The sequence below is a fragment of the Coregonus clupeaformis genome, chromosome 16 (assembly GCF_020615455.1).
Source record: "Coregonus clupeaformis isolate EN_2021a chromosome 16, ASM2061545v1, whole genome shotgun sequence".
In the NCBI taxonomy this organism is placed as follows: Eukaryota; Metazoa; Chordata; class Actinopteri; order Salmoniformes; family Salmonidae; genus Coregonus; species Coregonus clupeaformis.
In genome coordinates this window covers 14,701,124-14,724,796 of record NC_059207.1, presented here as the reverse complement: position 1 = coordinate 14,724,796, position 23,673 = coordinate 14,701,124, and the positions used below count along the sequence as shown (strand labels likewise).

The window sequence follows — 23,673 nt, the reverse complement described above, 5'->3', positions numbered from 1 at the left end:
GATATAGGTCTGTAGCAGTTTGGATCTAGAGTGTCACCCCCTTTGAAGAGGGGGATGACCGCGGCAGCTTTCCAATCTCTGGGGATCTCAGACGTTATGAAAGAGAGGTTGAACAGACTAGTAATAGGGGTTGCGACAATTTCGGCGGCTAGTTTTAGGAAGAAAGGGTCCTCGTCTAAAGCCTAGGTATAGTCAGTCATCACGTCTTCTGGCAAATTCTGCAGCTCCTCCTCTCTCCCCACTCCTGTCTATCCAGTATGGATCCCATCCTCAGCCCTTGTCTGTTGTTTTGTTGCCCACATTAGATGTAATATGATTGAAATGAGAATGGAGAAAATAATGAAACCCATTAATATATTTCTATAGTATTGAGTGAAACCCTGGCACAGCTCCCAGTGACAAACCATTGAAAGAGAGATGATCTACACGTGACTGGTTCCGTAATATTGGAACGAAGATAACATTTATTTTGATGTTTAGATTGGGAACTTGATATTGAATGCAAATAGAAACAGTGGTCATATCCCCCTCCTTTTTTACCAGATTCATTGAGCTGTTCAACTGGCATTGAAATATGTAATAATGTAAAAACAATAGGGCATAGTCATTTTATTGAAAGCTTATTTCACCTTTAAGTAAATCCCCAATATTATGGCAGGCTCAGCTTTACCCCTCAGCTACCTAACAGCTCTCAAGCTCTCTGTTTTTATTCTCTCTCCCTTTTCCAGTAGACACTAACCATAAAGGAGACTCTCATCCAAAGGCTTTATCTGTAACAGTAGTTTCTTACACCCTCTCTTCTTCTCCCACTCTTCGTCTCTCTTGCAGCTGGTAGTGTAGTGCTGATTTGATTCAGCGTTGGTGAAGTGGCCCTGTTCCCTGCAGCTCACTCAGCTCAATCCACAAATGGTTGCATAGGAGGCCCCTGGGACATGGGCTCTGGTTTGTACCGACTGGGATTGCCATCCCCGGTACACTCACCAAAGCTGTATAAACTCACATAACAGTATCTGAATGTGGTAACACACAGGTCAGGGATAGAATTTTCCACACGACTAATCGAGAAAATGTGATTGTCACATTTATATGTGTGCGTGAATGTTTTATTAATTAGACTAGAAATGGAAGCAGTAATTCATTTTGACTGGGTCAGAGTTTAAACACAGTTTAGTGGAGGAGAGCACAGTGAGACCTCTCTCTAATTGTGTTTCCTGTATGCCCTCTTAGATACAGTATTTCCCCAACTTTAAGGGACCAGATGACAGCTCAAATTAAACGGAATTAAAGAACTACCGACACGATCGACCACCGTGCCATTGAAGTGGCTCCAAGTAGACTTCTGATGCGAACTTCAAATGGGACCCAAAGCTCAATTAAAAAACAGAAAGTGAGGGAAATCGGCAAAGGGAACTGTGACGGAATACTCACAGAGCTGCTATGTACACAGCAGCTAGATTCACAGCCCATCAATCAACTCTCTCTTTAAGCAAGTATTACATTTTCATTTAGATCAGGTGAAAGGTAAGCTGTAATGGCAGTGGTGTAAAGTACTTATGTAAAAATACTTTAAAGTATCAATAAATAGTTTTTTGGGGTATCTGTACTTTCATTTACTATTTATATTTTTGACAACTTTTACTTTTACTCCACTACATTCCTAAAGAAAATAATGTACTTTTTACTCCACACATTTTCCCTGACACCCAAAAGTACTCGTTACATTTCGAACGCTTAGCAGGACAGGAAAATGGTCCAATTCACACACATCAAGAGAACATCCCTGGTCATCCCTACTGCCTCTTATCTGGCAGACTCACTAAACACACATGGTTCGTTTGTAAATTATGTCTGAATGTTGGAGTGTGCCCCTGGCTATCCATAAATAAATAAAATATATATATATAATCGTGCCGTCTGGTTTGCTTAATATAAGGAACGTGAAATGATTCATACTTTTACTTTTGATACTTAAGTATATTTTAGCAATTACATTTACTTTTGATACTTAAGTATATTTAAAACCAAATACTTTTAGACTTTTACTGAAGTAGTATTTTACTGGGTGAATTTCACTTTTACTTCAGTCATTTTCTATTAAGGCATCTTTACTTTTACACAAGTATGGCAATTGGGTACTTTTTCCACCACTGGTTAATGGTGCTATTTTACAACAGATTTGATCTGAAGTCAGAGACATTAGATGGCTAATCATGAAAGCTTATTTCATATTGCAGACATCCTCTGAAAAGCAATTAACTTCTTCAAATACACTTTTATATTCTTTCAAATCACATTAAATGGTGGATGTTAGATAAAATAACATAACTTTATTACGTTAAAAAGTATATTGGACTTCAAAGATCATTTAAATTAGGTTTTAAAGTTTTATAGAACTCGAGAACATTGAATTATCCCTAGTTTTATCTCATTTATTACTGTAACAATTACAGCAAAGTAATTGATATTACTATTGGGAAAGCTTGTAGGTTTTGATTAAAAGGTTTTGTTCAGACTGAGCTATGGCACATTCCTGTTATAACTGAAAGATTATATGGTAATTTATAAAGATGAAAAACCCCAGTGTTGATGACTTTAAAGGAGAAGCCATTTGATCTAACTGGACAACAGTGACATTTTATGGATTCTATGCATGATAAAAGGCTTGTATCAGTTGACTAGATAGATAGGTCTCTCTGGTCATCTTTCTCCTTTGTCTTCTTAAAATATTATGTGAGCATCTTTATGGAGAGTGATCCATAAATATATCCATATTGTCTCACTTTCTGCCATTATACAGACCCTTCTGTTTTGAAGACTTTGATCGTTTTCTAAATATAATGTTCCAGAAGGTTCCGGGATTTTCTAGGCCCTTAGGAGTGATGGGCCACATGCTCTATTCCACTTTATGAAAATGTAAAAAGTCTGCCTCTCGTCAGCTTGGATTTACAAACCAAAGCTTGAGATGTGAGGGAGCTACATTATCTAAATGTGAGGTGAGGGAGAAAGAAAGAGGCTAGAGGTGCATACAGTATCTCTCAGGCAGCGAGTCCCCGTCAATGCCGGTCTGCCTGTCTGGGAATATGGGAACAGTGGGTGTTCTCCTGCTTTTTCATCAGCGAAGGGACCCGCTCTCAGACAGATGAAGTGACAGTGTATTACTGTCCCCCTAAATGCAACAAAGTCAAACTTTGGGGGGTCTCTAAATAATGGTAATTTAACAATTCTCCTTTTTGTTTAAAATGCAATATGTACTGCTACAGTGGTAAATATTAAAATACAAGCTTATTCCAAATTAAACGAACACCCCCACCTCACGGTTTACAAAAGCACTTGTCATCCCGGGACAGTATCTCAGCCCCTTTTCAGATGTCCCAACTTTTCTTTCTACAAAAAAATAGGTAATTTTGTCAGCAAGGCGCATCAAATAATTTAGGTGTAGACCCAATGACAATTGCCTAATGTTATTACACTTTTTGGTGTTTTGTAACAGATGTCTCTCTCCATTCATCAAATGGCGCAAGTGCACAGTGCACTGTTTGGATGCTGCAATTGCTATAGCGTAAACAAACATGCACAGGTAGCCTACTTTTTGAAGTGATTTGTTTGACAATAAGATGAAAACATCATGACTGGTTGTGTTCATGACAAATTAAAAGATCATTACAAATATTTTATGTTAAATTACTTTACTATTAGGCCCATAAAACATTTTGTGCACATGCAAGCGCGTAGGAGGTCCTGTGAAAAAAATGGAGACCCCCGAATGTCACTGTATAATTCTCACTCTGCACCATGTCGTTGTTCACCCTTCTCCTATTTAATTAACCAGCACACCTACTGTGATTGGGCCGAGCCGAGAGAGACTCCACTCTGACCCCTTCATAGGCTTCATAGCAGGAAGGGGATAGAAGAGAGGCTAACTTCATGTATGGACCACCACTGACTTCAGAGCATCATGTTCTGATCAACTCCAGGGGTGCATGATTCCATTTTGGTGGATACCTTTTACCTACGCTCCAACACAGCGTCTAATTTATTTTTAATTACGCAGAGGGGAAAGGAAAGATGGGCAACTTTCTCGCTCTCTTTTGATTAACCACTGTGGGAACACAAAACCAAAAGGGATGAAGAGAAACCTTTTTAAACTGAAAAGTTCATTTTCCCTAGCTGGTTGGAAAATGTTAATTATTAAAATCTACCAGTTTTGGGGGTCATTAGTGTACTTCAGAAAGTTCTGCTCTTTGCCAAACTTTGCTCTAAAATTAAGCCTCACTAGATGGATGTCTGAGGATGTCCTGAGAGAGAGGTTGGCAGTGGTATACTCCAAGTTGCTGCCTGCCTGCAGCCTTATTGCTGCTACAAAGAGACCCACATTTACACAGTAACACAAATCCAAATTATAACGCCATCAAAGGAGATATTACTTCAACCCACATAGATGGTTTCCGATTCTCCCATGATGTGTACAGTGTGATGTTAATGAAGTGTGGTGCTGGCTGAGGTCCTGGGAGCCCTCTGGTCCAAAGGGCTTTGAAAGGAACTATTCAGAACATGGCTGAACCGGGGCCAAGCCAAACGACGCCTGCTCCTTTCATCACAACATCTGGGGTGCCGCAAAAACATTCTGGAAGGATCCAGTCATCAGAGACCTAATCAGCTCCTAGCACATCCGTCTCCATTCCCCCTCCTCCTCCAACCCCATCCTGACATCCTTCCTCCGTTCCCTGCAGGACACAAACCTCTCATTCATACTGGTACGGTCAGTTTTGTTCCTTGGTGCCAAGGAAACTGTTGTTGTACCACCCCCACAATCCCACCACTGACACACAAAGGATGGTATTAAGATGTCTGTGTATAAACCCTCACTGCACACAATGCTGTAAGTCAATGTGGGGGATTAGCCGAGCTGCCTGCCCTCTGCCATCCATGCTTCAGATAACAAGAGGAGTATGTAGGCATCCATTAAAAGTCTGGCTCCACTAGTGGTTCCCTCATATACTTCAATGGGAGCTATTCATTTACCTACTACTGTACATAGTTTTCCTTCCAAATGATATTCTGTCTATACACACCACCGATTTATATTCTGTATTCTAACACAGGCTCACTCTAATATACTGTACCTACTTTGGATTGTTAGACTTGTTCTGTCATTTCTTGATTAGATTTTTTATTATTTGTGTATTTGTATTGTATTTGCAAGACATTCTACTGCACTGCTGGAGCTAGTAACATAAGCATTTCACTGCACCTGATATAACTCCTGCAAATCTGTGTACACGAACAACAAACTTTGATTTAATTTTGATTCTATAGGCTTACACTTAAAATTCCACTTAATGGATCCTCCATGAACACTTCAACCATTAGGCCAGCTGGTGGAGCTATGGAGCCAGTCTGTCTACCCCAGATATGAGCCCTCCACTGCCTGACCCTGTTCGTACCTTGGCCCCGCTGGGAGATGCTACAGCACATTTGCAGACACTCCCAATCTGCTTGTTTGGACACGTTTCAACATCACCTGTGGGGAAGTGCTGATTCTACAACAGCAGCGTTTAGTCTGCTTGGTTTGTTTCCTTAGCTTCCAACAAATACACTCAGCACAGACGCACTCTTACGAACCCCAAAGTTTACAATGATGTTAGTAGCAGTGCATGGTGCTCTCTTGTCAACACAATCACAAACTGTACACACACACACACACACACAACCGCCTCCATAAAGCAGATCTCCAGCTCTGAGACGGGCTGTGTGTGTGTGTGTGTTTTTTTTAAAGCCCTGAACACCCACACACAGCCCATTTCAGAGTTGGAGATGTGCTTTATGGAGGCGGTTGTGTGTGTGTCTGTGTATATATATATATATATATATATATATATATATATATATATATATATATATATACATATATATATATATACATATATATATACATATATATATATACATACACACACACACACAGTGTACAGTTTGTGTTTGGTGGATGTCTGTCGCAGTGTGAGACGCCGCAGGTAGGATCTAGCAGGCAAGCACTTCTAAGTAGCGAGGGAGAAAGACAAAGAACGAGACAGAAGAGACACAGCTGGCACGGCAAGGTTCAAACCTATTCTCTCTATCCGTGGGAGGAGAGCAGCGCTGTGAGAAGAAAACAAATGATCAACCCTCCCCCTTGCCTCACACAAACAAACACCATTACAAATATGACTGGCATAGACAGTACCATCACATTCAGTTACTTTTTCATTTCCCTTAGATTCTAGAATGCAAATAATTTGGAACCAACTCCTTATAAAATGACACATTACAGTAAATAAGGCCCCTGACATTGTGTGTCTGTGTAAATATGGATGGCTACTTGTTTTGAGGCCCTTACATTATTTCAAGGCTTGATGGGCACTGGATATCCAGGACAGACAACAATGATGATGTCCCTCCAGGCACTCTATTGTCATTGGGATTTTGATGAAGATTCAAAAGATTATTTCAAGGCTGACAAACTGCAATAATATAGTCCTGGGTTTCAGTATAGCCCAAATACAAGCATAACTGTCTTGGTCAGCATGTCTTGGTTGAGTTTTTTTTATTTTTACGCTGATAAAAAAAAAAGAGAATAGCATAAGTCCTCCACAAAAGGTCATAAGATACATCTCCATTCAACTTGGAGTGTGTAAGAATGTTTTACAGACAGTTTGCTAAATAGAGAAGGGAAATCTCAGCTTTTTCTTAATGGATAATATAGAGTGACTGTAACCCAAATGTATATTGCATGAAGTAAGAGAGAAAATTCACATTCAATCCCTTCAGAGGTATTAGCACTCATGAGAGGATGTTCTGTTTTTGGTTGCTATGATACAGAGGATAAATATGATATGGAGATATCTCTCATCAGGTAAATAGAAAAGTATGAAAGCCGGTTAGGAGTATTCTTCATTATATGATTTTGCTTGCCTGACATCCGACTGAGCCTACCGCCGCCTTCTCTGAAGTGTAAATTAGTTTATAATTAGATTGCAAGATGCAAGATACTGTCTACCGAGACCAAACTGTAAGTCCACAAACATTCTTATTTTTCCAACACACAAAATTATACAAATGTCGGTTTCGAAAAAGGAAGATAAACAACAGACAACTGAAAGGAGACTATCTAATGGGTTTCACCTATAGGAGTTATTTTAGAGAAGACGCTAACCCATTAATTGAATGATGGTGCATGATCGTCCATAATCGTTAAATGTTAATACACTATTATGGAATTGATCTTTAATGACTGCACTTAGTTTTAATTAGTACCTGTACATTGGGAACCATAATGCATTTGGACAGATAATTAGGGTAGTGCATTTACCTTATCTTTTCCATCCTATTTGGCTACACAGATTTAGCACTCACTCTATCCCTATCCATACGCTCTCTCTCTCTCAAGCATTCCAAATGCAACATAACAAACTCCTCCAAAATGCCTTGGCATTCTGAGAGCGTAACACTCCTGTAATATATCCCCCCTCCTCCACTACCTTTTCCAGAGCCCCTTGCAGTGCCACGCAGCTAAGACATGGCAGGCCCATCACAAGGCATAATGTATTGTGGTATGCCATACAAATGGCCTGTTCAACCGACATCCCCCTCGCCAACGCAGCTTTATGTACAGCTTTGCGTACGTACTTTCCATAAGCCGTGGGTGCTGCAGTGCAGCTTGGACTTCGTCCAGATAGCATAGCACCATTGTTTTCTAATTGTCCCGCATGCTTCAGAAGGCTGGAGCATGACTGTCAAAAATAAAGTGAATATTTTAACTACTGTTAACTTCTTATTGTATCACCAAGTTGAGGTTGCCCGATATTCTCCTTGGCTCCTGGGATAATTTAAAGGGTGATGTAGTCTCTTCCATTTTATGGACACCACACAACAGAGGCAAGTTTTGTCTTCACAGCTAAGCTAACAGTTGTGTTTTTGTTGATACTCCACCCCACACTGGTATCTTCCATCATATCTTTGCTGTCATCTTTGTGGTGACACTATTTTGTGCACTGCTATATTACACTGAACAAAAATATAAATACAACATGTAAAGTGTAAATTGGTATCTCACAGAACCTCAAACACAAGCCCAACATCAACCTGGACAACTGTATTACAACATTTCATAACTTCTTGAGATGTGTAGAAATGGGGCAGGTCAATTAGTTCAGGCATTCAAACTGGAAGAGTTGGCAGCAGAGCTCTTTTTGAGCCATAATAAGCAGTCATTGAGCAGAAATCCAGAGGAAACTCCTTCAAACTAATGTTCTTGGCGCTGTTTAGAACCCAAATAAGTACACTGAACAAAAATATAAACACAACATGTAAAGTGTTGGTCCCATGTTTCATGAGCTGAAATAAAAGATCCCAGAAATGTCCCATACTCACTAAAAGCTTATTTCTCTCAAATTCTGTGCACAAATTTGTTGACATCCATGTTAGTGAGCATTTCTCCTTTGCCAAGACAATCCATCCACCTGACAGGTGCGGCATATCAAGAAGCTGATTAAACAGCATGATCATTACACTGGTAGGTGCAGCTTGTGCTGGGGACAATAAAAGGCCACTAAAATGTGCAGTTTTGTCACACCACACAATGCCACAGATGTCTCAAGTTTTGAGGGAGTGTGCAATTGGCATGCTGACTGGAGGAATGTCCACCAGAGCTGTTGCCAAATAAATTAATGTTAATTTCTCTACCATAAGCCACCTCCAATGTCATTTTGGAGAATTTGGCAGTACATCCAACCGGCCTAACAACGTGTAACCACGCCAGCCCAGGACCTCCACATCCGGCTTCTTCATCAAGATCATCTGAGACCAGCCACCCAGACAGCTGATGAAACTGTGGGTTTGCACAACCAAAATATTTCCGCACAAACTGTCAGAAACCATCTCAGGGAAGCTCATCTGCGTGCACGTCGTCCTCACCAGGGTCTTGACCTGACTTCAGTTGGCAAATGCTCACCTTCGATGGCCACTGGCACTGTGAAGAAGTGTGCTCTTCACGGATGAATCCCGGTTTCAACTGTACTGGGCAGATGGCGTCGTGTGGGCGAGTGGTTTGCGGATGTCAACGTTGTGAACAGAGTGCCCCATGGTGGCGGTGGGGTTATGGTATGTGCAGGCATAAGCTACGGACAACGAACACAATTGCATTCTATTGATGGCAATTTGAATGCACAGAGATACATTGACGAGCTCCTCAGGCCCATTGTTGTGCCATTCATCTGCCGCCATCACCTCATATTTCTGCATGGCCCATGTTGCAAGTATCTGTACACAATTCCTGGAAGCTGAAAGCGTCCTAGTTCTTCCATGGCCTGCATACTCACCAGACATGTCACCCATTGAGCACGTTTGGGGTGCTCTGAATTGACGTGTACAACAGCGTTATCCAGTACCCGCCAATATCCAGCAAGGAGTGGGACAACATTCCACAGGCCACAATCAACAGCCTGAACAACTTCATACGAAGGAGATGTCACAAATGGTGGTCACACCAGATAGACAGGTTTTCTGATCCACGCCCCGATTTGTTTTTAATGGTATCTGTGACCAACAGATGCATATCTGTATTTACAGTCATGTGAAATCCATAGATTAGGGCATAATTAATTTATTTCAGTTGACTGATTTCCTGTAAATCTTTGAAATTGTTGCATGTTGCGTTTATATTTTGTTCAGTGTAATTTTCCTGACATTCTGTAGAGAAGATTGTTTATTGTTTGAGGTAATGTTTCAGTTAAATGACCGACAAAAACACTGTTTATAATATACGTACAAACACGATTTGATTCAAGACTTAGTTACAGTAGGGTTAAGGTATAAATAATTCAATATACATTTGGTTTTGTGGCCTAAAACCTCAAATAATGCCTGAAATCAAATAAGCCAGTAATGTGTTAATTTCCTCTCTGAAAGGAGTATGCCTGTGTGTGTGCTTGTCTTTCATGTGGGCTCCCTGCGGCAATGAGGAGAAAAATAACTGCTTTCTGAGGACTAGAGGGGAGGCAGACAATTACGTGCCAATCTGTAAGAGAAGTGAGGATTATTGTTCTGAAGTAAGATAAGCAGGGCTTGTTCCCTCACCACCCAGGTGACTATGGCAGCACTGAGCAGAATAACAAGGCTTTTATTAATAGATACAGTGGGGGGGAAAAGTATTTAGTCAGCCACCAATTGTGCATGTTCTCCCACTTAAAAAGATGAGAGAGGCCTGTAATTTTTATCATAGGTACACGTCAACTATGACAGACAAATTGAGATTTTTTTCTCCAGAAAATCACATTGTAGGATTTTTTATGAACTTATTTGCAAATTATGTTGGAAAATAAGTATTTGGTCACCTACAAACAAGCAAGATTGCTGGCTCTCAGAGATTTGTAACTTCTTCTTTAAGAGGCTCCTCTGTCCTCCACTCGTTACCTGTATTAATGGCACCTGTTTGAACTTGTTATCAGTATAAAAGACAACTGTCCACAACCTCAAACAGTCACACTCCAAACTCCACTATGGCCAAGACCAAAGAGCTGTCAAAGGACACCAGAAACAAAATTGTAGACCTGCACCAGGCTGGGAAGACTGAATCTGCAATAGCAGCTTGGTTTGAAGAAATCAAATGTGGGAGCAATTATTAGGAAATGGAAGACATACAAGACCACTGATAATCTCCCTCGATCTGGGGCTCCACGCAAGATCTCACCCCGTGGGGTCAAAATGATCACAAAAACGGTGAGCAAAAATCCCAGAACCACACGGGGGGACCTAGTGAATGACCTGCAGAGAGCTGGGACCAAAGTAACAAAGCCTACCATCAGTAACACACTACGCCGCCAGGGACTCAAATCCTGCAGTGCCAGACTGCAGTGCAGTCCCCTGCTTAAGCCAGTACATGTCCAGGCCCGTCTGAAGTTTGCTAGAGTGCATTTGGATGATCCAGAAGAGGATTGGGAGAATGTCATATGGTCAGATGAAACCAAAATAGAACTTGTTGGTAAAAACTCAACTCGTCGTGTTTGGAGGACAAAGAATGCTGAGTTGCATCCAAAGAACACCATACCTACTGTGAAGCATGGGGGTGGAAACATCATGCTTTGGGGCTGTTTTTCTGCAAAGGGACCAGGACGACTGATCCGTGTAAAGGAAAGAATGAATGGGGCCATATATCGTGAGATTTTGAGTGAAAACCTCCTTCCATCAGCAAGGGCATTGAAGATGAAACGTGGCTGGGTCTTTCAGCATGACATTGATCCCAAACACACCGCCCGGGCAACGAAGGAGTGGCTTCGTAAGAAGCATTTCAAGGTCCTGGAGTGGCCTAGCCAGTCTCCAGATCTCAACCCCATAGAAAATCTTTGGAGGGAGTTGAAAGTCTGTGTTGCCCAGCGACAGCCCCAAAACATCACTGCTCTAGAGGAGAACTGCATGGAGGAATGGGCCAAAATACCAGCAACAGTGTGTCAAAACCTTGTGAAGACTTCCAGAAAACGTTTGACCTGTGTAATTGCCAACAAAGGGTATATAACAAAGTATTGAGAAACTTTTGTTATTGACCAAATACTTATTTTCCACCATAATTTGCAAATAAATTCATAAAAAATCCTACAATGTGATTTTCTGGATTTGTTTTCCTCATTTTGTCTGTCATAGTTGACGTGTATCTATGATGAAAATTACAGGCCTCTCTCATCTTTTTAAGTGGGAGAACTTGCACAATTGGTGGCTGACTAAATACTTTTTTTCCCCACTGTACATTAACAGCCAGTGGGAGACACCTTGCTGTGGTAATGAACTAATGAGGGTTTCTTTTTTGGGGTTCCCCTCACACTAAGCAACATGCATTTGTATTTCCAAAGTCGTCAAACATCCATCTCACAGATGCACTCATTACTATGAAAAAAAATTAAAGCATGTAACCTACTGTAGCCTTGGTATTGAATTAACAGGATAGCTAGTACAGTGGCGATGACTTGGGTTGAAATTAAAAATGTTTCCTATACCTACAACTAGGAAGCTGTTCTTGTATAAATCAAGACAGCCAAACCAACAGTGCAGTCCTCAAGCGATGAAAAATGGACCACCTTACTCAGTGGGGACAAAACATACCTATAAAATATTTGCCCCCTCCTCGTTGACCCCATTAAATGTCTGATGATTTATCCCCAGCCAGCGCTACCAGATCAAAATGCTCTCCCGTCCAGCAAGCCCACAGGCAGTAAAACAGACATTATCAATGCAGGAAAACACACAACCTCCTGACAGGTTTACTGGTTCCCAACCAGGGGAGATTTACTGAGGTTATATGCCAGGCTGTTTCTCATTCTCATGACCCGTGCAATGTCCCATTGTCACCATTTCTCTCCCGCTCACACCACCCCAAAAATATTATCCCTAGCCTACAAGAGTGAGTGAAAATCTACATGCACCCCATCCTCCAAAACCACTGCAGGCAAGATGGATTCCAGAGCGCAGGCAAATTAAAATCCTTTAATTTTGGAATATTACCTGCGCCACTTTTCCAGTTCCCGTCTTTTCAGTTTTGTTCTTGGATATTTATAGCCAGCAGTGGTAGAAGGTTAATTGAACTGAAATAGGTTCAACGAATTTCAGCTCAAGAGCTGAGACACACAGAGGGAGAGAGGGGAAAAAACAATACCCATCTGTAAAGCTATAGCAAAGATTAGAGGGAAATGGACGCAAAGATTAGAGGGAATGTCCTGCATTCAAATTGACATTCCATTTCAACACTTAATACATTCTGAAGACTTTTGGCAGTAGCACAAGTAGTTCCATTTCCATCTTATAAGAACCCTCTCTAGGCTTTCCGTAAGTTCTACTGAATTTCCTTTGTGACAGACCCAAAATCGAATCAGTCTTAACTAATTTGGTGAGATTTTCTCCAGACAGTCAACCATCTTTTGTGTTATGAAATATTCTGATAGTGTGCTAGTATTCTATTATTAGCAGTTTAGTTCACACCTCAAGGCAGAACTCTATGGGCCTAATATCTCAAGGGCAGAGTCCTTTCTTCAGTCAAAAAACATTCATTTGAAAAACCGCAGGCAGTCTCAAGGGAGACGTACGACAGAGCCTCCTACTGCATGGACATACTGTAGATATAGTCATTGGCCGTGCCCGACTACCCGTACTTCTAAATAGAAGTCTAGGCATTTTGGGTATGTGAATAAATAAAGTTTGCCTGTATGCTTTAAATGCCAGGATGTCACACTCATTTCAGCTTTTCATCTAGGGTGAATTCGGAATAAGTGGGACACTTTTTGCATTTCCGTAACCTCTTTAGACATCTATCCAACATATTATTAGCCCAACACATGATACATTTCTGAAATCCTCCAGATGTTTCCTAATCACACACATTTTTATTTATTTTTTATATCATATTCACAAGAGGCATGACATTTGTGTACAGTAAGTCAAAAACAGCAGGTTAGATAAACTGGGACACCATTATTAGTCCTAATTGTATTCCAATGTTAATTACATTTAAAAAATGGTGTGATTAGGAAGCATTGAGGATTTCAGAAATATATAATCTGTTGGGCTAATGTGTTGGATAGATGTCTGAAGAGGTTACAGAAGTCAGAAATGAAAAAAAGAAGTGTTCCACTTCTGAATTCACTCAAATAACAGTACTAGCAGTACCACAAAAAGAATGAGCAAGATATAGTACTACAAGAACCAGAGCCCTGCCTCCCGAAGTACAGGGGGTCCCTAATGTAAGCCTATGAGAGTGTTCCACTTTAGAACTACTTACTCCATGCTGTCCTACTTTAGCTACAGTGGGGGAAAAAAGTATTTAGTCAGCCACCAATTGTGCAAGTTCTCCCACTTAAAAAGATGAGAGAGGCCTGTAATTTTTATCATAGGTACATGTCAATTATGACAGACAAATTGAGAAAAAAATATCCAGAAAATCACATTGTAGGATTTTTTATGAATTTATTTGCAAATTATGGTGGAAAATAAGTATTTGGTCACCTACAAACAAGCAAGATTTCTGGCTCTCACAGACCTGTAACTTCTTCTTTAAGAGGCTCCTCTGTCCTCCACTCGTTACCTGTATTAATGGCACCTGTTTGTACTTGTTATCAGTATAAAAGACACCTGTCCACAACCTCAAACAGTCACACTCCAAACTCCACTATGGCCAAGACCAAAGAGCTGTCAAAGGACACCAGAAACAAAATTGTAGACCTGCACCAGGCTGGGAAGACTGAATCTGCAATAGTTAAGAAGCTTGGTTTGAAGAAATCAACTGTGGGAGCAATTATTAGGAAATGGAAGACATACAAGACCACTGATAATCTCCCTCGATCTGGGGCTCCACGCAAGATCTCACCCCGTGGGGTCAAAATGATCACAAGAACGGTGAGCAAAAATCCCAGAACCACACGGGGGGGACCTAGTGAATGACCTGCAGAGAGCTGGGACCAAAGTAACAAAGCCTACCATCAGTAACACACTACGCCGCCAGGGACTCAAATCCTGCAGTGCCAGACGTGTCCCCCTGCATAAGCCAGTACATGTCCAGGCCCATCTGAAGTTTGCTAGAGTGCATTTGGATGATCCAGAAGAGGATTGGGAGAATGTCATATGGTCAGATGAAACCAAAATAGAACTTTTTGGTAAAAACTCAACTCGTTGTGTTTGGAGGACAAAGAATGCTGAGTTGCATCCAAAGAACACCATACCTACTGTGAAGCATGGGGTGGAAACATCATGCTTTGGGGCTGTTTTTCTGCAAAGGGACCAGGACGACTGATCCGTGTAAAGGAAAGAATGAATGGGGCCATGTATCGTGAGATTTTGAGTGAAAACCTCCTTCCATCAGCAAGGGCATTGAAGATGAAACGTGGCTGGGTCTTTCAGCATGACAATGATCCCAAACACACTGCCCGGGCAACGAAGGAGTGGCTTCGTAAGAAGCATTTCAAGGTCCTGGAATGGCCTAGCCAGTCTCCAGATCTCAACCCCATAGAAAATCTTTGGAGGGAGTTGAAAGTCCGTGTTGCCCAGCGACAGCCCCAAAACATCACTGCTCTAGAGGAGATCTGCATGGAGGAATGGGCCAAAATGCCAGCAACAGTGTGTGAAAACCTTGTGAAGACTTACAGAAAACGTTTGACCTGTGTCATTGCCAACAAAGGGTATATAACAAAGTATTGAGAAACTTTTGTTATTGACCAAATACTTATTTTCCACCATAATTTGCAAATAAATTCATTAAAAATCCTACAATGTGATTTTCTGGATTTTTTTCTTTTCTCATTTTGTCTGTCATAGTTGACGTGTACGTATGATGAAAATTACAGGCCTCTCTCATCTTTTTAAGTGGGAGAACTTGCACAATTGATGGCTGACTAAATACTTTTTCCCCCCACTGTAGCTATGGTTGTAAAGCTATGGTTGTAAAGCTTTGTCATTATGGGGTATTAATGTATGCACTCACTAACTGTATGTCGCTCTGGATAAGAGTGTCTGCTAAATGACAAAACATTTATATGTAAAAATGTATTGTGTGTAGATTGTGGAAAAAGACAAGAGGTCTGAATATTTTCCCAATGCACTGTATATACTTGTGTGTATGTGGACACCCCTTCAAATTAGTGGGTTAGGCTATTTCAGCCACACCCGTTGGTGAGAGGTGTATAAAATCGAGCACACAGCCATGCCATCTCCATAGACAAATATTTGCAGTAGAACGGCCTTACTGAAGAGCTCATTGACTTTCAAAAGTGGCACTGTCATAGAATGCCACCTTTCCAACAAGTCAGTTCCTCAAATTTCTGCCCTGCTAGAGCTGCCCCGGTCAACTGTAAGTGCTATTATTGTCAAGTGGAAACATCTAGGAGCAACAACTGCTCAGCCGCGAAGTGGTAGGCCACACAAGCTCACAGAACAGGACCGCCGAGTGCTGAAGCGTGTAGTGCGTAAAAATCTTCTGTCCAAGGTTGCAACACTCACTACCGAGTTCCAAACTGCCTCTGGAAGCAACGTCAGCACAATAACCTGCTTAGTGGTTAAGAGCGTTGTGCCAGTAACCGAAAGGTCGCTGGTTCTAATCCCTGAGCCGACTAGGTGAAAAATCTGTCGATGTGCCCTTGAGCAAGGCACTTAACCCTAATTGCTCCTGTAAGTCGCTCTGGATAAGGGCGTCTGCAGTAATAACTGTTTGTCGGGAGCTTTATGTAATGGGTTTCCATGGCCGAGCAGCTGCACACAAGCCTAAGACCACCATGCGCAATGCCAAGCGTTGGCTGGAGTGGTGTAAAGCTCGCAGCCATTGCACTCTGGAGCAGTGGAAACGCGTTCTCTGGAGTGATGAATCACACTTCAACATCTGGCAGTCCAACGGACAAATCTGGGTTTGGCGGATGCCAACGGTAAAGTTTGGTGGAGGAGGAATAATGGTCTGGGGCTGTTTTTCATGGTTCGGGCTAGGACCCTTAGTTCCAGTGAAGGGAAATCTTAATCTACAGCATACAATGACCTTCTAGACGATTCTGTGCTTCCAACCTCGTGGCAACAGTTTGAAGAAGGCATTTTCCTGTTTCAGCATGACAATGCGGGGTCCATACAGAAATGTTTTGTCTGGATCGGAGTGGAAGAACTTGACTGGCCTGCACAGAGCCCTGACCTTGGGATGAATTGGAACGCCGACTGCGAGCCAGGCGTAATCGCCCAACATCAGTGCCCGACCTCACTAATGCTTGTGGCTGAATAGAAGCAGGTCCCCACAGCAATGTTCCAACATCTAGTGGAAAGCCTTCCCAGAAGAGTGGAGGCTGTTATAGCAGCAAAGGGTGGACCAACTCCATATTAATGCCCATGATTTTGGAATTTGATGTTCGACGAGCAGGTGTCCACATACTTTTGGTCATGTAGTGTATTTTCATGCACCAGTACATAGTATGCACATTTACATCACAAAATCTTAACATCAAAACTGAAAAAAGCAGTCACTGGGTGAGCTTCCTATACAAATATTTTTTTGACCACCCTCTATGTCACACCAATGAAGTGATGTGATTTTGATCATGTGGTTTCTCTGCAACGGCTTAGTAACAATGGTTTAGATTGTATATTTTCAGACAAATAAATAAATGCGTCAGGATTAAGCTGCCCCAGTTTATAATGTCCCACTTTCTGAATTCACCCTTGTAGAATTCGATGCACACTAATGAGGAAGAGAATAATCTGTCGAGGCCCACGTGTGTCTGACAACAACTGATAATAAGCAGAGGGGACGCGCTGTACCAAAATGAATGAATAGCGATATCAACGTAATTGCCCAGATGATACATTCTCAGTAGGATGAGCCTAGTTGCTGATATTTGTTGCTTACTGCATTCATTTTTTACTAAACAGCTGCACTAATTTCTACTGACTTTTGAGAAAAGGACAGACAAATCTTCACATTTACAAGGCTAAAGGGGGCCATAGAGAGGGGCACTTACTCTGGTACAGTCCAATCAGTCTTAGGGCCATGGCCATTCATGCTGTACTGAATACCAGTGTTACAGTTCATGTGGGTATATTCAATTAAAACAACAATGTTGTACTCTCTGCTACTGTATGAGTTTGTATTTTTTTCACTTCCGGTGTCAGGTTGTTACTACTGCAGCTCTGCATACCTATTGAATGGTTTGAAACGTAATGCAATATATTAAAATTGTACTAGTTCTTATACTGTAATAACCAGCAACAGCTAACTTTAATAAAAAAAGGCAGGCATGAAAGGTCAAACTGAAATTAATTAATCTCCACAATAAAATTTATGGCCCTCTCTCCTGCACGCAATCCAATACACCCTCTAGACTTAAAGATGCTATAATTTAATCAGAGATAATATATGAAATTTCAGATTCAAACTATGACAGATTAGGTCTATGAACTCTACGGGATTAGAGGCACTTCTCACTATTTTACCTGTTGGTTTGTAGCCACTCTCCCTGTTCATGGCTGTCACTCTTCTGCCATGATCACGATAGCGCCGAACAGAAGTCATAACACATGGAACACACATTCATGACCCATAATCACTGACGAAGTTAAATAAGGTCTCTTTTTCTTCTCCTCTCGACTGGCGCAACATCAATTGTTAACCCGATGAAGACTAAAACAGTTATTGTGCAAGTAATTCTGTTGCTAGCGAGTATTAAAAATCGGCTTCAAAACAGTCAACAGCAGTTTTTAGTACAGCCATAACTACCCAGCGTTAGCTAGTTGGATAAAACCTGACATCTGAAAATGACTAAACAGTAAATGTAAAGAACTAACCAGGAGATAGTTACTCACGTTCGTTCTAACGTTTCAAAGGTTCCTCACATTCATACACTTTTTACTTAAAGGGATACGCAGAGGCTTTGGCAATGAAGCCCTTTAACTACTTCCCCAGAGTCAGACGAACTCATGGATACCATTTGTCTCTGCATTCAGAAGTTAAGAGTAATTTCACGAGCTAATGCTAACTAGTGCTTGCGCAATGACCGGAAGTATATGGCATCTACAAGCATGCTAGCTTGCATAGACTTCCAGTCACTGTGCTAATGCTAGTTAGCAACTTCCTTCAAACTGCATGCAGTGGCATAACAATTATATCCACGAGTTCACCTGACTCTGGGAAAGTAGTAGATAAAGGGTTTCATTGCCAAAATCCCTTTAAAAACGTTGTTGTTGGCAGCAATTACTTTCCTGTGTGGTGAGTAATGATGGTGGTGTTGCACAGTGCTTTTTCTCACTCTCACACTGCTTGTAACAACCAAGAGTGAGAATGGTGCTTTCAAGATAACTGGGAACTCGGGAGGGAAAAAACTAGGTAAAATCATGACGTCAGTGATCTTCAGGTCAGAAAGTCGGAGCTCTAGAAAGATGCTTGAGTTTCCGACTTGGATGACTGTTCAAATAGATTTCTCCCCAGTCGGAGCTCGGTTTTTTTTATACCCCGAGTGCCAAGTTGTCTTGAACGCATTGAAGTCTGAGATTTCCGAGTTCCACGTTGTTTTGAACGTGGCATTAAGCAGTCAGTGGGAGTGGGATAAGTGACTCCCGTTCCAGCAGCTGAGGCCTTTCAAAAATAAAAGTCCCTCAAATCTTGCGACTCGTGTTATAAAATAGTCACTTTACCTGCTTCCAACATTGGGAGGGGGACATGTCCCCGCTGGCTCCTACATTGTGCTAAATACACACAAAAAGACCACTTGGAAACAAATCTAGATGGCACGAAACAGAAATGAATGTAGTCTCAGACATGCTTTCTCCTCATTTTTTGCCTACTGAACATTACTCTGACAACTCCCATAAAACTCATGACTCCATGAAGAGCAACACTTTCTGGAGATGTACCATTAAACCAGCTAAAATGCAGACTATGGAACAGCCCCAAACATTTTCTGCAGCATGACATCACAGTTTGTGCCACAACCTCAAGGACAAAAACATATTTGAACAATATACATTTGATTGAACTTTATTTACAAAGACAATTAGGGATTCCCATTCTTCGAAACAAAGAGTTCTGCTGGATAAAGATGTTCGGGTGCAGACCTGTAAAAGACAGATTGATAAGGCTTACAGGAACCTGATGACAGAAATCCAATTTCTGAGTAAACACCTGGGGTGTATTCATTCCGCCGATTCTGTGGCAAAACGTTTCTTAGACAAAAGGTTGAGGGGCCTACATGGATTTGTCCATTTGGTTCTTAAACGGTAAATGGTTTCTGTAATGAATACACCCCAGAGACTAACTTCCACCAGATATGCATCAGGGTCGGTAATAAACTATCACATTACTATGCTTATGTGCAGCTTATATTAAAAGCATAATTTTGTATATTATTTTGTCATTTAGCAGAAACTTATCCAGAGCAACTTACAGGCCCAATTAGGGTTAAGTGCCTTGCTCAAGGGCAAATCGAGAGATTTTCCACCTAGTCTGCTTGGGAATTCAAACCAGTGACCTTTCGGTTACTGGCCCAACGCTCTTAAACGCTAGGCTACCTGCAGAACTGAAATATAAACTTGCATGACATTTGAAACTGTTGCCCACAGACACCAGGGTAATTTACTTTAGGGCTACTGTTGAATAACAAGACAACTATCGTGATAGATGTCACTGTTCCAATAGGGATGCAAGTAAATGCCAAACAGTGCTGACATTCAGATTAAAAATAGATCAGCAGCAATTACCTTGGAGGTTACGTGGCATTCATTGTCACTTCACTTCTTCAGGAGCTGGTGTCTGACGACGATGAAGGGGAAGGCGAAGCCACTGCCGAAGAACACCACCATCATGCCCAACAGACGCCACTTATTCTGCACTGAGAATGGCAGGTTCTATTGAACACAAACACAAAACAAAAGTGTTGAGCGATGACGACGTAATGAGTGTATCGCAGTTCAATGTGACTGAGTACATGGATATGGTTACGTCCAAGTGGGACTGCAAACATCAGCTTGAGGGCAGTCAGCGTCAACCAATACAATTGTGGCTAACTTGATGCAAGACTTTGAAAGTAGCTGGCTAACTGCAGTCATAACATCTTTCTGTTACATGGTCTGATCAAAGTATAATGTAACGAGCTAGCTAACCATCCCTGGTAATCATGTTTGGAAGCTGGCCCTGTCAAGGCTTTACACTATATAGCTAGCTAAGTCAAATATCTAGCTTGTCTAATCATTCAACAAGTCACCACTGCTAAGTTCTGAAAATCCATAGCAACATTTAAGTATATAGTTAGCTAACTAGTTAGCTAACGTTAGCCCAACAACTGCAAGTGTCAATTCCATATGGCTCACAGTTAACTGGCTAATAAAATAACCAGCAAGTGAATTAGCTAGCTAGAATGACATGCATATTTGTCCTAGGGCAACCCACCAAAAAAAGGCATTCCGTGACCCAGGAAACAAAACTGCAAAGTTTTATCATTACGTAGATAATTGTATTAATATGAACACTGAGGTTCAAAATGTGTAAAAGTTGCACATTAATTAAATATTATAAATCAAAAAGGTACAATTTTCGAAATCATAGCACATTTTGGGTAATTTCTTCTAGCAACATTATAAGGTTGCCATGTTATACCTTGGTTACAATTGTGACACGTTCCGTTGTCCATGCTTGCAGAAAGCAATGTATGTACTGGACAAGAGAAATCCCGAAATAATAGTTGATAAAATGTTGAAAGGTGTTCAATGGATTTTCCTCGTCGCTTTATGTTGCTGTCGGACCTTGAATGTTTAGAATGCTGTGTTAGCTAGCACACGTTCTGCTGTCTTTCGCTTGGCTAGTAGGCAAAAGCAATTATGCCAAATCGTCCTATAATATTAACTGAGGAAACCACTAACGTTAGATGGTTAAAATATATTTCCTTGTTTCGGGGTTCATCTGGAGGTGAAGGACCAGTAACGTGCTGCTTATGCAAGGACGAAGACCGAAAGAACAAATCGTTGTGGGACAGAGTGCAACAAAAGTAGCTACCCAAGGTGACAGTGTGCAACAAAAGTAGATAACCAAGGTGAAACATTGCGGAACGTTGCTTGGGAAATTACAAGAGATTCGCTATGATTTCGATACTAAAAATCATAACTTTCATAAAAAATGAATTAATGTGTTCATATTCACAACATTATCTATGTAATGTTGACATTTTGCAGTTTTGTTTCCTAGGTCACGGAACAAGACATTTTTGGTGGGTGGCCCTTGGACTATATTGAGCAAACTGAATATAAATTAAAGACGGGATATTAAATGTATGGCAGTAACGTTACTGTAGTTAACGTTACCTAGTCAGATTACATTAGCTGGCGGACATCAAGTTAGCTAGCTAATGTTAGCGTTTAGCAGTGTATAACGTTAGCTTCAAACGTTAGCTATGTTACGGGAAGTAAAAAAAACAAGCAGGAGTAAAAAATACAATAGACAATATTGTTGCTGCAACGTTGCATCTTGGAAAAAAACATAACTAGCTAGCGCTTGGTTTTGAAACGAGAAACCTGGAGGTTAGCTAGCACTAGCTTGTGACCTCCACGCAGACTTCTGAGGTGAGGCCCGAGTTATGAGCCCGCGGTTTTATTTAGCTAAAATGTGTAATCTTTATTTTTTGGAGGAGATTACCTGTCCTGGTCCCTCAGAGTAATGTGAGGAGCGAACCGCGGAGGTTGTGAATCGTCGTACAGCCTGTCGTAGCATGATTATTTTGAGTTTATTTGCTTGTTCCTTCAAACAAGAACAAATGTCTGCGACCTTCTTGTTGCTATAAGAGAGAACATTGAACAGCCTTATGGGAAATCTAAACGAGTTAGCTGGGTCTGGGAAATGTAGTTCTCCAGCAGATGTCGTTTTCCAGCAGATTTATTCTCATTATCCAAGGCGTAATAACTATAATTTATGGAGTCCATAAATTGTGATCCAACATAAAACCAAAGACAAAGTCTTAACTAATATGTAAAGTATTATTAACGTTAACGTCAAATAATATAAAATTAATAAATTGCTATGTGGCATCGATCTATTCTGAGCACAATTGAAGGTAGTCTACTTACAGTCCAGAACGTGTATTGTGATGTACAGTATCTGATGTTGATCAAGTTTATTGTTCCTGTGTTGCATTTGGGTGCATACTTATTTATATAGATATTTTCAGAGATATCTGTATCTCTATGGCCGGGGACCTGATACAGATGTAGGATTTTAATTTGAGCCAATTTGCTACAGCAAATTAAGATCCTACAGCTGCAATTTTTCACTCTGTGGTGATGTACCTGCCGAGTGGCGCAGTGGTCTGTCGTAGCCGGCCGCGACCGGGAGACCCATGGGGCGGCGCACAATTGGCCCAGCGAAGTCCAGGGTAGGGGAGGGAATGGTCCGCAGGGATGTAGCTCAGTTGGTAGAGCATGGCGTTTGCAACGCCAGGGTTGTGGGTTCGATTCCAACGGGGGGCCAGTATGAAAAATAAAAAAATAATGTATGCACTCACTAACTGTAAGTCGCTCTGGATAAGAGCGTCTGCTAAATGACAAAAAAATGTAAATGTAAAATGTACGCCTCTCATCAGGTCCTTGCTATGATTGCTGATGTGACATTTGCTTTTTTCCAAATGGCTTCCACTGTGTTAATAATAATAATAATATGCCATTTAGCAGACGCTTTTATCCAAAGCGACTTACAGTCATGCGTGCATACATTTTGTGTATGGGTGGTCCCGGGGATCGAACCCATTACCTTGGTGTTACAAGCGCCGTGCTCTACCAGCTGAGCTACAGAGGACCACGTTAATGAGCTGATAATGAACCTGTCCATGTAAAATCAAATCAATTTTTATTTGTCACGCGCGCCAAATACAATAGGTGTAGACCTTCCTGTGAAATGCTTACTTAGAAGCCCTTAACTAACAATGCAGTTCAAGAAATAGAGTTAAGGAAATATTTACTAAATAAACTAATGCTGGTCCCCCTACCTCTGCGGAAGCACAGTTCCCGCTCAGCCCGCTCAGCCCAGTCAAAACTGTTCGCTGCTCTGGCACCCCAATGGTGGAACAAGCTCCCTCACCACGCCAGGACAGCGGAGTTACTGACCACCTTCCGGAGACACTTGAAACCCTACCTCTTTAAGGAATACCTGGGATAGTA

General features: G+C 41.3%; 1 protein-coding gene across 1 annotated transcript; it reads right to left on the bottom strand.

The window, feature by feature from the left end:
- Positions 1-19,497: 19,497 nt before the first annotated feature.
- LOC121585230 (cytochrome c oxidase subunit 7C, mitochondrial) lies at positions 19,498-22,323 on the bottom strand. The gene is made up of 3 exons (XM_041901674.1): positions 22,160-22,323; positions 20,233-20,379; positions 19,498-19,590 (listed from the first exon to the last, which is right to left on the bottom strand). Exons 1-2 carry the CDS (start codon positions 22,232-22,234, stop codon positions 20,263-20,265), a joined length of 192 nt encoding a protein of 63 aa, XP_041757608.1. The 5' UTR covers positions 22,235-22,323; the 3' UTR covers positions 19,498-19,590; positions 20,233-20,262.
- Between the last annotated feature and the right edge of the window lie 1,350 nt (positions 22,324-23,673).

Excerpts from the sequence above, each read along its gene's own strand:
- LOC121585230 (XM_041901674.1), bottom strand. The coding sequence starts at position 22,234 with ATGCTACGACAGGCTGTACGACGATTCACAACCTCCGCGGTTCGCTCC. Across the intron at positions 20,380-22,159 it reads ACTCTGAGGGACCAGGACAG|AACCTGCCATTCTCAGTGCA; the intron begins GTAATCTCCTCC and ends TGTGTTCAATAG.